We start from the raw sequence: 16,065 nt of genomic DNA on the forward strand, positions 1-16,065 counted from the left end.
CGACAGAGCCGGCGGCAAAACAAGTGGCGATATTGAAGTCAAAGACAGAGGAGCAGCAGCGACAGGAGCACAACGGGTACAGCCATACAGAGCGCCCGGGATGCGCGGTCGGGACTGAGGAAAGGTTGGGGGGGTTTTTTCTTTTTCTTTCTTTTTAATTTTTCTCTTTAATATGTTGAAATTGCCCAGACTGGTCCAGTACGACATCTCAAACCTTACAGGGATGCACAGCATGAAAACGCCGCCGGCACAGGGCTGCAGGGAGCATTCCCGGCGCGCTCCCAAAGCCATGGGTGCCCGTGCCGGTGCCGCGGGCGTCGCGGTGGGGCAGCTCCGCGGCACCCGCCAGCATCGCTGTGGCATGGGGATGGCTCAGAGAACTTAGGGCAGAGGGGTGTGAGGGGGTCACCGGAGGGGACAGGTTTTCCTGCAGCTGCCCTGCTGCCAGTTCCAGGCTCTATTCCCAACACTGCAGAGAAGGGAGCTCACCTGGCTGCAGTGGTGCTGAGGGCCATAGTGTGGCCCAGAGCTGCACGAGGCGGTGATGGACAGCCTGTGCCCATGCAGCCAGAGCTCCGGCCCCTGGTGCCCTGCCAAGGGTTCCAGGCCAAGCCTGTCCAATGGTGGCATCTGCAGAAGGATCTGTAGGAGGATGCAGCAGAACGGAGCCCACTGGAGAGAGGAGTATGTGGAGAGAGGGGAAACAGTGCCGGGTGCATGTCAGGGGTCACCCCAGATACGCTAACATGCCCCTCCAGCTTTCTGGGACAAGGCACCTGCGCAGGAGTCGTCTGGCCCTGTGAAAGGCCTGGAGCCCCTTGCCGGGGTTTCTGCCACATGGTAAAGCCCCCCAGAGCCCCTGCCCAGAGGGGTACCCTTCTGGCACCCTGAAAGGGGAGGTGGGTGGTGGGTGGGGAGGGGGACAGCGGGGTCGCCAGGTGCTGCGGTGGGGAGGGCTCTGTAGCCAGAGCTGTGGGGGAGGCTCCCGCAGCGGGGCACTGGTAGACCTGCTACGCAGCCAGGGCAGCTCCCACCACTCACAAGGGCTTGATTCCTTCACAGCTGCCAGGGCCAAGCATGGCTGGGGGATCGTGACCCTGGCAGGGAGGTCCCCACACCCTGCTCAGCCCTGCCACAAGCGAAGGATGCCCAGTGTGGCTGCGGGCTGCCAGAAGCCTGCAACAGAGCGGGTCCCCATCCCTGTCCCCCACACACATGTGGCAGCCACCAGGGCCCCCTGCGGCCGAGCGGATTTTCATGCTGTCTCCAGGATTTGATATCAGCGTGGACCAGTCTAACATCTCGCAGGTTTTTTCTACTGGCTACTGGAATGCGCTCGTTTGGCTTAGGGGTCCTCGATGTCGAGAAACTCTTGCTTGGGGGGGGCCATGCCGCGGTACCAGGCGCATGAGCCGTCGCTCCTCTTGATGCAGGCGTAGTGCTTCGCCTGCCGCCCATCCACGTTGTTCTTCTCCATCGCCCAGTCTGTCCAGAGACACTCATCCGAGGAGGAGACGAAGCAGGGGATGGAGAGGCAGCGCGAGATCTGTGCAGAACAGAGACTGTCACCCACCAACCCAAGGGAGCACTGGGATGCAGGGAAGCAGCATGGGGCAGCTGGGTTGGGGGTCTTGCACAGCTCTGCTTCATCCATCCCCCCAGCTCTGGACAGTGATGCCAGGCTGACCCTGCCCTATGGGGCACGGTGGGGATGCAACCCCAATGCAGGGGAACTGGAGAACCCCTGGTTGCCAGTCCTAGGGCTGGCCTTGGTTCCCAGCCAGAGGAAGGCAGAGGCTGGGCTGCCCTTCCTGTGCCCAGCCATGTGCTGTGTCCCTGCACAATGTCGTCCTTGAAGGACAGGGAAGAGCATCTCACTGTGGAGCCCACCCCTGCCTGGAGGCTGCAGACCCTCCCTGGTATGGGGTGTGGGGCATGTGGGAGGCAGCCTGGTTGCTCACCTTGCACTCGCAGCCCATCTGGTACCGCTGGTTTAGGCTCTTCTTCTGGGTTGGGGTCAGCGAGTCCCAGGTGGACACCAAGTCACAGAGCGTGATGTGCATCTTGCCATTGCCCTCTGACTTGCCTGGGGAGAGGCCAGACAGACCACTCAAGGGGGTCTCCCCAGCACCTCGGGACCCCACGTTGAGTCATGGTGCCTGGAGCCCCTCACTGTTCACTGTCCCTGGTGACCTCTGGGAAGCAGAGGCTTGTCCCCCAGCTGCCCCCGCCATGGCCTGGGGCTGCAGAGCACAGCCAGGACACAGCCGGGGGGTTCCCTGAGGACTGATGGCAGGAGCAGGAGGGGCAAAGGGAGAATGTGCCCAGGGAGCAGGCACACACGTCAGGCATCTTGCAGGGCACATGAGGCATCAGGGCCAGCACTGTCGCGACAGCCCCCGAGAGCACTCCCCCGCAGCGCTCACCTGCGATGAGATACTCCTTCTTCCCGCCGGTGTCCAGCAGCCGGCCACACACGGCAGTGGATGGAGCCGTGTAGATGAACTCTATGTCCTGGTCGGGGCCCTTGAACATCTGGGAAGCAGAGGCAGGAGTGAGTGGCTGGTGAAGGGGCCGCCCCATCCCCCCAGCCTCCTGACCTGATATGCCCCGTCACCTTGATCTGCTTGATTTCATACTGGATGCGCTTGATTGGATTCCCGTATATATCGTTCCCCGAATCCACCTCTTTCGCAGAGACAGCCTTGGCTCGGATCACTGGAAGGGAGAAGTGAGATAAGTGGGGGTTACCAGTCCCACTTAGCCCCTGCATCTCACAGGGTCTCCCACCTTCACAGGGGACTGCTGTCCGCAGCAGACCCCACTGCCCACCTGGCTGCCCACAGAGCCGGCTGTCACCCTCTGTCCCCAAAGGGATGGGGCTCTGGCACATGCAGGACAATGACCAGCAGCATTACAGCAGCACCCTCAAGGCAGGTGACAAGGAGAGTTCACAACAGGATCACCTGGCCCCAGGGCTCGTGAGGCTATGGCACTGTGAGCCAGGGGACAGCTCTGCTGTGGCAGGGTCCCTGTGGTCATGCTGCTCCCAGGATACACGGTCCGGCATGTGAGTGCTCGGCACGTGGCAGTGACCTGCAGGCGGCTGGGCCGGCAGGGCGGGCAGCCAGCTCAACCTTACTCACCGGCTGGGACATGGGCTGGCTCAGTGCCATGCTGTGCAGGTTGCCTGGGTCCCTGCACTGAGACCTGCAGCCCCCAGCCGTGCCCAGCTCCCTCCACCAGTGCAGGGACTGAAGCTCCCAGGCAGCACCGGGGATGCTGATGGTGAAGGGGACAATGGCAGTTCCAAAGCTAGAGCTTCTGCTCAGCACTCTGAGAGTATGGAGGGGGCCTGGCTGCAGGGCAGGGGCTGGCAGGGCTCCCTGCTCTGCCAGGGGTACCCCCATCCAACAGGAGGGGCAGCTCCCCACCCTGCAGGGCTCCCCCATGCTCTGCCAGCCTGTCAAGCGCTGTGGGGCAGGGGACAGGGAGCTGGGCACTCTCACAGAGTTCATCCTGGCTCATGTCCCCGCTGAAAGGTGTTGGGCTGGGAGCAGCTGGGGACATGCAGAGGTCACCCCATTGCCTGGCACAGAGGAGCCTCTCCCACCTGGCATGGCCAGGAGAGGGAATGTGACCGTGCTCTATAAATACCGCGGGGTGTGGGGGCATGCGGACAGGCTATTTAAGCTGAAGGTCGGGGGGCACGGTCCCACGTGGGCACCAGCAAGTGCCAGCAGAGTTTACTCTGGAAAGTTGAGAGTGGCACCAACATGAGCAGGGATCAGGGAAGAGGATTCCCAAAATGGCCATCCCCAGTCACCGGCAGTGCTCACTGGTGCGGGGCTGGAGGAAGCAGCGGCTGCCCTGGGGGCTTTCCCAGCTGCTCCCATCCCTTGGGAAGGGCTGTGCTGTCCAGGGACGGTGGCAGCACCTCAGCCATGCCTGGCGACAGTGCCCGCTCCTCCGTCAGCAGTGTGCTGGGGTCACCACAGACACAGGCCACCCCTCGCCCCTGCAGCCACCCACGTGTCCTGTGTGCCAAGCCCTGTGTGCCACCAGTGTAACCCAGGTGCAACCAGTGCCGGCCCCGTGGCTCCCGTGCGGGGAATGGTTACTGCCTCAGTGGGCTCCAGCCTTTTCCATTCACGTGCTGATGAATCACTTGACAAAAATGCAGCCCGATTCTGGGTGGATTTGTTCTGAACAGTGCAGCTTTGTGGAGGGGACGACTGCGCTGCGCTTTCCCCGCCAAGACCCCACAGCGCAGCCAAGCTGCTCCACGCCCGCCAGGAACCAGGGCAGCGGAGGGAGCCCTGAGCAGAGCCTGGGACGAGGAGGCTGGGCGAGAGATGGGGGAAACCCCTGGGTGCCCAAGGACCAGTATTCAGACCTCCCCAAATGACAATGTCCCTGTCGGCCTTGCCACCCACCACTCCTGCTGCCGACCTGGGTGACCACCAGCCAGGGAGCCCAGACCCTCTGTGAAGCTGAGCCAAGGCTCCTGGGGTGCATGGCAGGCACAGCACACCGTTGGCACTGGCTGACCAAGTCCGACCAGAGACATGCTGGAAATGCTCCTTCCCCAGGCAGGCTGAGCGAGAAGGTGCTCCGTGGGAGCAGAGGGTCCCCTGGCAGAGTGGGACCCCCACTGCTGACATCTCCTGTGCTGGTCCCCAGGGCTGCCACTGTGGCCTCTGCACAGTGAGGACTCTGGACCCTGCAGGGACAGAGACCCTGTGAGGTAAGCAGGTCCCCTTGCTGCCCTCTGCCACCAGCATCAGTCCCACTGCACCGGCAGGTGCCATAGTGCCATGAGGAAGGGTCCCACTCTAGGACCCAGGACCCTGCACCACTTCCCCTTGCTGAGTGATGGCACAGATCAGCCAGGGTGGACCAGGGCCACAGTGCAGCTCCAGAAGCAAAGCTGGGGACACACAGTCACCCAGTGCCACAAAACTGCCAGGTTGCCTCTCTGGGCTTGCCAGTGTTGGGGTTTGTCCTCCCTGGCCCCATGTAGGGCTACCCCACCTCAGGGCACCACTGTGCTCGCCTGTGCCCCATGGGAAGAAGGGCATCACAAGGACCCTTGGCCATGGGCCCCCCCTTCTGGCCCAAGACTTGCAGAACGGCCGCCCCTTCCTCTGCCATCCCACCCCAAACCCCACCATGCCACCCTGCCCACACCCACCCGCAGCTGCCTGGGAAGCGCCAGTGCCCTCAGACCACAGGGGCCACTGCTGGGCTGGATGCCCAGGGAACAAAGCTCCCTTCTCCAGGGCTGCTGGCAGCAGAGGGGCTTTCTGCCAGTGCCAGCACTGCCTGCTGCCTGCCTGGCACTGCCAGCCCAGGCACCTGACCCCTTGGTGAGAGCAGCCCCGCGGTCACTCCAGCCCTGCTTGAGGCCGGCAGAGCTGGGGAGATGGCAAACCGCCCTGGGAGGGACTCCTGCACCCCAGCCCTGCCTGGCAAGGCAGGCGCTTGCTCGCATCCCAGTGCCTGCCCGCACGCCAGCAGCTGCAGCGGCAGGCACCCCACCCTGGCACAGTGGTTTGAAGATGCTGAGGCTGCAGGGCTGAGCAGGGCAGCCCCGCAGCGGGGAGGAAGCGGAGGCCACGGCGGCTCCCTGTGCCCAGCAGTGCCCGCGGGGCGGCGAGAGGCAGCGCCGGGTCCGCTGGCCCGCCGGCCTGCGCGGGAGCCACGGGCTGAGCGCTGCCATGGCCGCTGCGTCATCCCGGCCGTGACGGGAGCAGATGGAGCCCAATCAGCGGCAGCCCCCACGTCAGCCCACGGCCCCTCTGCGCCAGCCGCACGGAACGGCTCCGGCAGCCGCGCTCGGCAGGGCGGCACCGGGCACCGGCAGCTGCCCGGCCCCGGCAGGCGCGGCGGGGTTTGCAGGGACAGCTCCCGCCACTGCCCCGCGCATCCCCTCCTGTGCCCGGCCCCTGCTGGCTGCTGGCAGCCCCCACACTCGCCGTGCCTGTCCCGAGGAACCAAGCACTGGGACGACTGGGATCAGTGCAATGCCGTCAGGGGCTGCATCCCAATTGCCACTGCCCCTGGCAGCACCAAGCCCCTGCTCTCCCCTGCCCCATCGAGGCCCTGCTGCCACGGCTTTGCCTAGAAGGGCTCAGCATCACGCATCCCCACGCTGCTCCAGAGGAGGTGAAGCAGAAACCGGGTTTCCTGCTGTGGCCCCTGGTGTGGCTGTGGTGCCACTGGGCAGCTGAGCATCCCCTGCAGCAGAGCAGCCCAGCAGAGCAGCCACCAGGCCCCAGTGCCTGGGCACAGCCCCAGGGAGGGATGGTGGACAAGGCAGCCCCAAGCCCTTGGGCCCTGCAGAAAACCCCTGCTCATCTCATGAGCCAGGACATGCTAGCGCAGGCTGGCAGGTTCTAAGTCACCAGCCCCAGTGACACAACCCCAGCCCCTCTATGACCCCCAGCCCCTCGGGCACCCCCCACCCAATGCAGAGTTGCATCTGCCTCCCCTTGCACCAGCTTAAAGTGCAGCCCTGGGCTGTGGCTGCTCCAGTCTCACTCCATGGGAGAGCAAGTGCAGGGGCAGGTGCAAGGCCAGAGGGGCCATGGGGATGTGGCAGGCGCTGCCCATGCTATGGAGAGGGGATCCCAGGACCAGGACCCCACACTGTGCTCACCCTGATACCCTATCCTGAGGGTTGAGCATGAGCCTTGGGGCCCATCGTTCACCTTGGGTGCGCCTGCCCAGCACTGCAGGGCATCAGCAATCCCCACACCACCACATTTCTGTCAAGGGCCCAGCCTGGACACAGGTCCCTCTAGCCACAGCAGCTGGAAAGGTCCCAGCAGCACCAGGTGCCCCAGGTTCTTCGTGGGCTCCACACACCTGCTGGGATGGAACTGGCTGAGGAGCAGCCCAACTCCAGAGAGCATCCAGGAGGAAGATACGAAGCAGCAAAAGGCCAGGGAACACAAGATCATCCCAGGTCATGCCCTGCTCTGTCTCCAAGCACTGTTTTCACTTAGGCCCACACGAAGCACATCTGACACAGACGAGCCACACAAGGGACTTGGGCTGGGAGCCAGAAGGTGCCAGCACTGCCGGCAGCGTGGCTGGGAGGACGCTGCTTTGGCAGGACAGGCTCTGGGTGCCTGCAGGACAGGCACCTGCTGAGAGCATCCGGGCAGCTGGAGACCAAAGCTCAGTGAGGCAGTGCCCTCCCAGGGGACGGTGGAGACAGCCAGGGCCTCCAAGACAGACAGTGACTCAGCAGCTGAGTCAGGGCTGAGCCGGCACCCCACGATGGGCAGTGAGTCACGAGTGCCCCGAAAGCTGATCCTGACAGGAGTGTGATGGGAAGCCACAGCTGCACTGCCAGAGCAGGCACAGGGCATCCTGTGGGCCAGGGACACTAGCTCCAGCAGCAGCTCCTAAAACCCTGTGCTCCATTTTGTCTCAAAACCTCCCTGTCCCCAACATGCCTCATGGTGAGGCTGGGCACGCGAGGCAGCAGTCAAGTGCTGCGGGAGTTGCCCTCACAGAGGAAAGACGCTGGGAGTGGGGTCTGGAAGGGAAGCCTGTGAGGAACATCCTGAATCTGGAGCAGGGGACAGGGCAGGGCCATCCAGAGGTTGGGGCTGCCTCAGTGTTTGGGAATGTTACCTCTCCAGCTGAGCCTGGGAACGGGCCCACGAAGGAAAGCGCCGGGAACTGGGGCCGGCCTGTTCAGTTCATATGTTAAAATTTAATAAGGGCATTATTCATAGAAAGAGGAATCCAGATCCCGGCGCTGCCAAGCCCTCCCTTTCAGCAGCATCCAAGCCGAACAAAGTGGGACGGGGGAAAGGAAATGCCTGGAAATAAGGCGCAGACAGGGGTGACCGAGCCGTGGCGGTGGCTGCCGGGCATGGGGGGGTTCTCTGGGCTCCGGGCCGGTGCCGTGGCCGCGCTCGGAGGGTCCCGGCCGCCCCCGGGCCCCAGCCCCGCGCTGCCACGTACCTCCGCGGTGTCATCAGAGTCGGGGGAGGCCGGGCCCACCCGTGTCATTCACCGGGCGGCGGCCAGTGGGGACCCGGCCCCAGCGAAGCCGCGCTCCGCTCGCCCCTCGCAGCGGCGAAGCCGCCCCGGGGAGCGGTGCTGGGCGCGGGAGCCCCCCCGAGACGGTGGGAGGAGGTGCGGGGTGGGACGGGCACAGCCCGGACGGAGGGATCGCGCCCGGCCGCGCATCCGCACCCGCCGACACACCCCCGGGCCGGGCCGGCGCTGCGGGCAGGTGCCGGGGGTCGGGGGGCTCTGCCCGCTCCCCGCCCGCCCCGCGCCAACTTTCCGGTCCTTCCCCCGCCGGGAAGTTGGCGCGGGCGGGGCCGGGCGGGGGCTCGGGGGGCTCGGGGCGGGGTTCCCCGCGGCGCTCACCTACGTCCGCGTTGCAGAAGGCCTGTTGCGGGTGGATGGGCGAGCAGCTGCAGGCGTCGGCCGGGCGGGCCCTGCCGAGCAGCAACACCGCCAGCCAGGCCAGCAGGCTGGGCAGCGCGGCGGGCATGGTGCGGGGCTGCGGGCGCGGCCGCCCAGCCCCGATCCCGCACCCACCGCCGGGCCCGGCCGAGCCGCCGCCGGGAACTTGGGTCCGGCCGGGGCGGGCGCTCTGCGGCCGCTGCTCCGTTGCCTTCACGGAGCCGTTCGCTTCCTCCCCGCCGCGCTCGGCCTCGCTCTTTAACGTGCTCCGGAGATCTTCTGCTCCTCCTCCGCGTGGCGCGGGGCCAGCCCGGCTGCGCCCGCCCTCCGCGGGATGCGGCTCCGCCGCGACCGCTGCCCCCGCCCCGGCACGGCCCCCGCCGCGGGCACCGGCCGCCCCCGCCCCGGCGCATCCCGGCCGCCCCCGGCCCCATCGCTCCTGGACCCCCGCCCACGGACCCGAAACCCCCGCTCCGTAGCTGCCCCCGCCCACGCCAAGTAGAGCAGTGGATGGCCGGACAGGCAGCAGTTCTGGCTGTGCCCGAGAATTCCTCCCCACCTTCGGCCCCTCCAGCCCAGCTTGTCCCACACCGGAGTTCCCCTGCCCGATTCCTGCTCCCAGTGGGGGTCCTGTGCCCTCGGGCCTCTCCCCCTAGGTAGCAGCTCCTGCCCTGGAGCACAGCTCCAAAAACCCACCTTGTCTCTGTCCTGGATGCATGATGGGGTTTAACCCCGGTGGGCAGCTCAGCCCCCAACTGCTGTTGGCTCATTCCTCCCAGCGGGTCGGTGAGAGAACTGGGAAGGTGAAAGGGAGAAAACTGCTGGCTGAGAGAAAGGCAGTTTTACTGGTGAAGCAAAAGCCACACATAAGCAAAGCAGGGAATTCCTTCACGCTCCCCATGGCAGGCAGGTACTCAGCCATCCCCAGAGCAATGAGGCTCCAGCACGTGATGGTGACTTGGGAAGACAAACAACATCACTCTGAATGTCCCCTCCTTCCTCCTTCTTCCCCCAGCTCTACATGCCGAGCATGATGCCATACGGTGTGGAATATCCCTTGGGTGAGCTGTGTCCCCTCCCGACTCCTTGTGCCCCCCCTCAGCCCCTCACTGGTGGGTTGAAGAGCAGAACAGGCCTCAAGCTGTGCAAATGCTGCTCAGCAGTAACAAAAACATCCCTGTTATCAACATTGTTCCCAGCACAAATCTAAAACACTGCCCTACACCATCTCAGATGGAAAAAACAGACTCTATCCCAGTCAAAACCCACACACTGTGTCATCGTGGAGTTGCCGAGATGCTGCTGCTGTCACTGTACCCATACTCTGTGCCTGGATGGCTGCTGAGTGTGCTCCACCTCCCCAGCAGTGCCTTTGTCCCAGTGGAATGGGCAGGGACACAGCTTTCAGGCACAGCTGAGCCAGTTGTCATGGGCATGTGTTGGCAGGGACAGCCACCACCATGGTCACAGAAGCTGCTCCTGAGCCAGCCTCTTGCCACAGCACTGCCACGGATACTCACAGTAGAGGGAAGGAATAGAGATGCTCAGCCTCCAGGATGAGAAACAGCAGAACTGGGCAGCTGGACTTGGCCCAAACCCTGGCTGAGCCTGCAGGGAACACGTGGGAGGTAACAGCACTGACAGCGCTGGGATGCTGGATGACACCTGGAGATGGGGCTCCAGGTCACCAACTCCACCGTGGGGCTCAACAGCAGCAGGATCCCTGCTGGTCCAGCTGCCTGAAGCAGTGGTGCTGCTGCTCTGAGGGCAGCGCAGTGCTGAGAGCAGGGGCCCAGGGATGCTTCAGCCCAGAGGACAAGAAGGGACCAGGTAGCAGGGACAGCCACTGGCACAGCCCTGGGGCCGTAACAGGTGCTGTGGAGCTGCCAGCGCTGGGCTAGGAGGGTGAGTGAGGCCAGGAGAGACTGCCAAGCGATGGTTGAGTGGCTGTCATGGACTGTGGCCGTCATGGACTGTGGCCAGCTGGCACCCAGTGTGGGCTGCAAATGCATCCTGGGTGCCCTGGGCCGGGTGCTGCACGATCCCGAGGCCACGTGCAGGGGCCAAAGCCAGGTCACTGTCCCCACAGCACTGGGGACAGGTCCACGTCTAGAGACAAGCGCATCCGCTCGCAGCCCAGGCCGAGTCATTGTCTGGGCTAAATGAAAACACATGTCTGGCCTCGTTCGCGTTCTGCATGGCTCATGGAGGTGCTGACACTGTAAACAGGGATGGGGGGAGCAGCCTGGCTGGGCTCATGGGAGGGCCCCAGCCACTCTGTGGATCCTTCCACCAAACCACAGCCTGACTGCTGCACCAACAGGCCCTCTCCCTCCCTGAGCATGGCACAGCACAGCAGTGCCAGGGCATGACAGAGGGATACAGGGGGCACAAGGACCCCCCAAACCACGGTGGCCAGGCCCAGCTCTCTGAAGCCCTACTTGCTGGCAGACCTGCCCCAGGGACAGTGTTAAAGGGGACCAAACTGGGGACACTACAGAGCCAAACACTGGTCCTGGTGTGAGGATATGCTGCCCTATGACCTGGGGCAGGGTAGGGCTGAGCCAGGGAGCGCTGGCAGGCCAGGAGCTGCAGCCCCCTCGTCAGAGGGGTCAGGAGGGTCCTGGGGCCAGCAGATGCCCCTTTGACACTTCTGGCTCCTGAAACCATGCAAGTTCCTCCTGGGGGCCACAGGCTGCGGCTGCGATTTCACAACATGCTGGCGAGCATGGGGAGGGCTCCCTGGCCAAAGCCCTGGGCTGCTGTCAATGCTTCTCAGCTGCTGCCGGCTCTGGGAAGCACAACTGGCTCCTGGCTCTGCTCCTGCACCGAGCACGGCAGCCCTTGGACAGCACAGCTGCACTGCTGCCAGCTCCCAGCAGTTCCTGTATGGGGCTCAGCTCTTCCCAGAGCTACAGTTCTGGGGCTGGATGCATTTCTGGGGCCAGAGGCATTTCTGGGGCCAGAGCCATGTGCAGCCAGGGCTTGGAGAAGACACAGGGCCAGCACACACACACCTCCGTGGGTGCGGCCTGGGAATGGCACTGGGATGGGCCCACATTACATCTGGCCACAGCTGGTGGCCCCATCACCCACAGTTGCTCCCCCTGCCCCATAGGCACAGCCACTGTGCTGGAACCACAGCAGTGAGGGAACCACCGCATCCCCTGCGGTCACAGGAGCACAGGGACACAGACACTGTCCCCTCCCATGGGAGACTTTTCTCTGAAACAGGAGTGTCATGCCAGCAATCACCTCACCCAGCTTAAGGGAAAAGGGAAGGAAAACCAGCTTCTGGAGAAAAAGCCTGATGAAATTCCCCAAGTCTGACCCACTCTGGCTGCACACCCTCCCCCTCTACCCAGGGAGCCTCGTGGCACACAAAGCAGAGCGGTAGAGCTGGGGCTCAGCTGCAAACCCAGAGCGCAGACATCACCAGAGCCACCGCAGATGGTTCTGTCGCAATTCAGGGCTGGGTGCTAAGGGCTGCAGCGGGGCCGGCCTGGGCGCTAAGGGCTGCAGCGGGGCCGGCCTGGGCACCAGCACTCCAGGATGTGGACACTGTCCCCGGGGCGGGAGCACCCTGTGGTGGCGGTCCCTTGCCACCAGGTGCCACTGCCGAAACACTTGCACCACACCTGCTGCAGCTCAGCCAACACTTTACAGAAGAGCCCAGGGCCAAGGACAGAGCTGGGAGCGCTGCCTGACATCCCTCACGGACCCCGGGCTGGGAGCAGCCTAGCATGGCCTGCCCACACCCCTCAGCCGCCCGCACGCCTCCACTCGGTCCAGCTGTCTGTTAAATAAACTCAATGCCCTCGTACTTCACACTTCCAATCCTGGTCTCGGGCAGGAGGAAGCGCCCGTCCAGTGTGAAGGCCATGATGTAGCTGGAGATCTTGCCATTGTCCTCTTCTGATTTTAGTGCCACGATGATCTGGTCATCCGTGTCCGGGATGAACTTGAAGGAGGAGAAGCCGTGGGTGGGAACCACTTCGCCCACACGCCCCACTGTCACATCCCCAAAGTCCTGGGTGGAACTCAGCAGCAGGTTGGTGCCTCGCTGCTCATCCGCCTTCTCGCTGTAGCGCTCGTGGCTGGCGCGGCGTGGCAGGAAGAACCAGCGCTGCAGCGTGTCGCTCCAGGAGGCCGACTCATGGATCAGGTACCCTGCGGCAGGAAGTGGAGTGTGACCACACAGGCCACAGGGGCACCAGCCACGCTGGGGCGGGACCCTCTCCCTTGCCCTCCAAAACACCCCACAGCCCTGCACAGGCATCCCCTATGAACTCTTCTGCCTTCTCCTGCCCCACTGCCTGGCAGCAGCCTCCCAATTCCTCCCAGAGCCAGGCAGGGGCACCCAGCACACCCCACTCTGCCTGGGAGCCCGGCTGCCAGGCCCAATGCCGGCTGAGCCACCCTTCAGCTGCTCCTGGCACAGGCAGCAGAGGAAAATGACCAGGACAAGGGGAGATCTCTGGCCTCCAGCAGCCTTCAAATCTCACCTAGTGCCAGTATCCTTGGGGAGGTGACTACAGCTCTGGTGTGGGATATGGGGTGGCAGGAGGTTGCCCTGCTCTATACCTGGGGGCCGGATCCCCGCTGCAGCCCTCAGCGTGTTGTAGTTTGTCACCCAGTTCTCGTGGCTCACGTCACCCTTGTAGCCAATGACCTTCACCCACTGGGGGTTCTCGTTCACCACCTCCCCTGTCGTGGTGGTCCACTCCTTGCCCAGTCCTCCCACATACAGGTGCTCGTCCTTCACTGCCAGCCACTCTGCCTTGAAGCCTGTGGTGGAAAGAATGGCATGAGCGGGGCTCACTCAGCACGGGGTCATCAGACTGTCCCACATACCCCAAACCCTACACCCCAGAGCCTGGTGCTGAGCACAGTGTCCCCCTTGCAGCCAGCTGGTCCCTTGGCAGGAATTGCCCTGTCTTGGCCAGGCTCAGAGGTCACAGGAAAGGGGCACCCCACCCCACCAAGCTGAAAAGAGCCAAGGGCTCCACGGGGCAGGATGGGAGCTCACCTTTCCCCACAGTACCATCCCCATCCGGGAGGATCACCCAGGGCACCACCTTGTTGCCCTCGATCTGGTAGACCACACCTGTCCGGTCGTCCACTGCGTACAGCTTCCCATTGAAAACTACCAGCTCTGAGAGCTCCATGCCCCGGCCCTTCTCAGCCAGGTGGGACTGCAGCATGCTCTCATCCTTGTCCCACTCCACTGTCACTCTGTCCCCACTGTCTGACAGCACCAGGTAGCCCTTCTTCAGGTAACTGAACCAGGTGTGCTCCTGGGAGCCCCGGGACTGCGTGTCCAGGTCTGCAATGACGCCGATGCGGTAGCGCACGCCCTCAGGGTTCCTCTGGGGGGGGGACAGCGGGTAGGTGTCATTGTAGCGGTCCCCTGCCTGCAGGCCGAGCTGCCAGGTGCGAGGGCTGGGGGGGCCATGCCGTGCTGGGGAGGAACGGTGCAGGCAGAAGAGCAGCAGCACAAACCCCACGCAGGCTGAGGACAGCACGATGGCCTTCCAGCGCAGTCGGAAGCGGGGGTCAGCACCCTTGGTCATGGACGCGAGGACGGGCAGACCACCCACGCTGATCCGGAGGGGGCTCATAGACTCATGGCAGGGCGGGACTGGCATCAGAGTGGGGGCGAGGAGAACCTGGTGGCAAGAGGGGAGAGAGAAGGTCAAAGAGCTGGATTTGGTGCTGACTGAGCTCGAGGGACAGCAGAACACAACCACGAGGGGCCCCATCCCCTCTCCTGCAGCAGAAGGTGCTCGCACCTCATGCAGGTAAGAGCCAGCATGCCCAGGGGCTGTTTGCTGCTGGAATCACTCTCAGCTCCTCTCACCTGGCTCCCTCTGCACCCCCTGACCAGGAGCCCCAGCATACTGGCAGGATTGCATGACCTGCCCAGCACCTCTACCTGTCCCATGGTCACTGCAGCTCAGGCAGCAAGCTGAGGCATCTGGCTCAAGGTGAGCCCCGTGTCACGGTGTCCTGGGGCACGTCCCCACAGAGTCCTGGGAGGAAGTGGGTTCCCCTCGGGTGGCAAGGATGACTCTTACTCCCTCCAGAGTGTCTGGGCAGCCTGGCCCAGCTCCCACAGCCCCAGGAACCGACCCCACTGATGAGGCATGAGCTCGTCCCCAGGCACACAGGGACACTGGGAGACACGTGGCAGCTCCGCCCAAGCAGGATACCCACACCTGAGCAGGAAGAGCAGTGCCCAGGTCCAAGGGACACACACCCTGACCTGCCCAGCCTTACAGACACAGGAGCCCCTCATCCCTGCCCAGGCTCACAGCGTGTCCTCCACGTATGTGAGCATCGTGAGCCCACCCTGGGCTGTGCCCACCCATGGGCCCGGGGTGCCGACAATGCCCCTTGCTGCCACCTCCCTCCCTGCAGCACAGAGGACGTGGCAGCGACCCGGGCTCCCGCAGACGGGCACTCCGGGCGGCTAGCAGCCACCCGGGACTGGACCCGCGCTCACCCCGTGCCATGCAGCCCGGGGCAGAGATCCCCAGCTGCCATCCCACGGCTTTCTACAAAGGGCCCATCCCGCAGGGTCTCAATGTGCCTTTCAGCAGCCCGAGTGGCAAACAGAGGCGGCATTGAGCGTGGGGGGCCGGCCCCGGACAGGGGAGCTCCGGCGGGGCACAGGCACGGAGCCCACGGATCGGGGGGACGGGAGCGCTTCTTGCCCTGTCGGGATCCCGGAGCGTGGCCCTCGGCAGAGCCCCGGGGACCCCTCTCGGTGCACTGACCCCCCACCGCGTTTGTAGGGACCCCAGCGCCCGCTCTGAGCACGGCCACGGGGAACCCTCAAAACGTCGGGGCACGGTCACGGACACACCCGGGCACGGACACGGGGACCCTCCAACACCCCCGGGCATGGACACGGGGACCCTCCAACACCCCCGGGCATGGACACGGGACGCTCCCCTCGAGGACCCCCGCGCCCCTTCCCCGGGCGAGCTGTCGGGCAGCCGGGACATCGCCCGACAGCGGGGCCCTGAGGTCCTCCGCGCCCCCGGGACCTCCGCGCGGGGCACGGCCCCGAAGACCCCGCCGCTGCGGCCCGGGCAGCGTGCTCGAGGTCCGCGGTGCCCCCGCCCGGTGGAGCCCCCCGCCCGCCGGCCCGGCCCGGCGCCCCCCGCCCGTGTCCCCGCTCACCGCGGCGCCGCCTCCCCCGCGCGCAGCCGCCGCCGCCGCCGCCTACAGCTCCCGGCGGCCCCGCGCGCCGCCGCCGCGCCTGGGAGCGGCCAGACCTCCACGTCTGCCGCAGAAACTACAAATCCCAGGAGACTCCGCGCGTCACCGCACTCCACCGTCCCTCCCGCTGCGCCGCGGGGTCTGCCGGGAGCTGTGGTCCGCGCTGAGCAGGGCCCGCCGGAGCCGGGCGTCGCGCTCGGGCGGCCGGAGCCCAGCGGCGGGGGCAGTGCGGGGGCCGAGCCGGCTCTGCGGGGTGGGCACAGCCCGGTTGCCCGGCAGGCATGACCCCAGTGCTGCCCTGCCCCAGCCCGCAACACATTCTGTCCTTGTCCTGGTTGCCCCCTATGTCCCGCCGCCGCTCGGGGTGGGCAGCAGGGTAGACCTAGCCCCGGGCCTTCGGAC

The 16,065-nt window shown here is 65.0% G+C and overlaps 2 protein-coding genes across 2 annotated transcripts; both read right to left on the reverse strand.

The window, feature by feature from the left end:
• Positions 1-8: 8 nt before the first annotated feature.
• On the reverse strand, positions 9-8,743 carry TIMP2 (TIMP metallopeptidase inhibitor 2). The gene is made up of 5 exons (XM_032128952.1): positions 8,398-8,743; positions 2,618-2,718; positions 2,427-2,535; positions 1,962-2,086; positions 9-1,546 (listed from the first exon to the last, which is right to left on the reverse strand). The coding sequence occupies exons 1-5, from the start codon at positions 8,522-8,524 to the stop codon at positions 1,346-1,348; spliced, it is 663 nt and encodes a 220-aa protein (XP_031984843.1). The 5' UTR covers positions 8,525-8,743; the 3' UTR covers positions 9-1,345.
• Positions 8,744-12,078: 3,335 nt separating this feature from the next.
• CANT1 (calcium activated nucleotidase 1) lies at positions 12,079-15,677 on the reverse strand. Its single transcript, XM_032129271.1, has 4 exons — positions 15,625-15,677; positions 13,466-14,105; positions 13,021-13,224; positions 12,079-12,606 (listed from the first exon to the last, which is right to left on the reverse strand). Exons 2-4 carry the CDS (start codon positions 14,082-14,084, stop codon positions 12,236-12,238), a joined length of 1,194 nt encoding a protein of 397 aa, XP_031985162.1. The 5' UTR covers positions 14,085-14,105; positions 15,625-15,677; the 3' UTR covers positions 12,079-12,235.
• Between the last annotated feature and the right edge of the window lie 388 nt (positions 15,678-16,065).

Source organism: Corvus moneduloides, chromosome 19 (genome assembly GCF_009650955.1).
Source record: "Corvus moneduloides isolate bCorMon1 chromosome 19, bCorMon1.pri, whole genome shotgun sequence".
Lineage (NCBI taxonomy): Eukaryota > Metazoa > Chordata > Aves > Passeriformes > Corvidae > Corvus > Corvus moneduloides.

Excerpts from the sequence above, each read along its gene's own strand:
- TIMP2 (XM_032128952.1), bottom strand. The coding sequence starts at position 8,524 with ATGCCCGCCGCGCTGCCCAGCCTGCTGGCCTGGCTGGCGGTGTTGCTG. Across the intron at positions 2,719-8,397 it reads CTTCTGCAACGCGGACGTAG|TGATCCGAGCCAAGGCTGTC; the intron begins GTGAGCGCCGCG and ends TCTCCCTTCCAG. Across the intron at positions 2,536-2,617 it reads ATGAAATCAAGCAGATCAAG|ATGTTCAAGGGCCCCGACCA; the intron begins GTGACGGGGCAT and ends TCTGCTTCCCAG.
- CANT1 (XM_032129271.1), bottom strand. The coding sequence starts at position 14,084 with ATGCCAGTCCCGCCCTGCCATGAGTCTATGAGCCCCCTCCGGATCAGC. Across the intron at positions 13,225-13,465 it reads GGATGGTACTGTGGGGAAAG|GCTTCAAGGCAGAGTGGCTG; the intron begins GTGAGCTCCCAT and ends TTTCCACCACAG. Across the intron at positions 12,607-13,020 it reads AGCGGGGATCCGGCCCCCAG|GGTACCTGATCCATGAGTCG; the intron begins GTATAGAGCAGG and ends TTCCTGCCGCAG.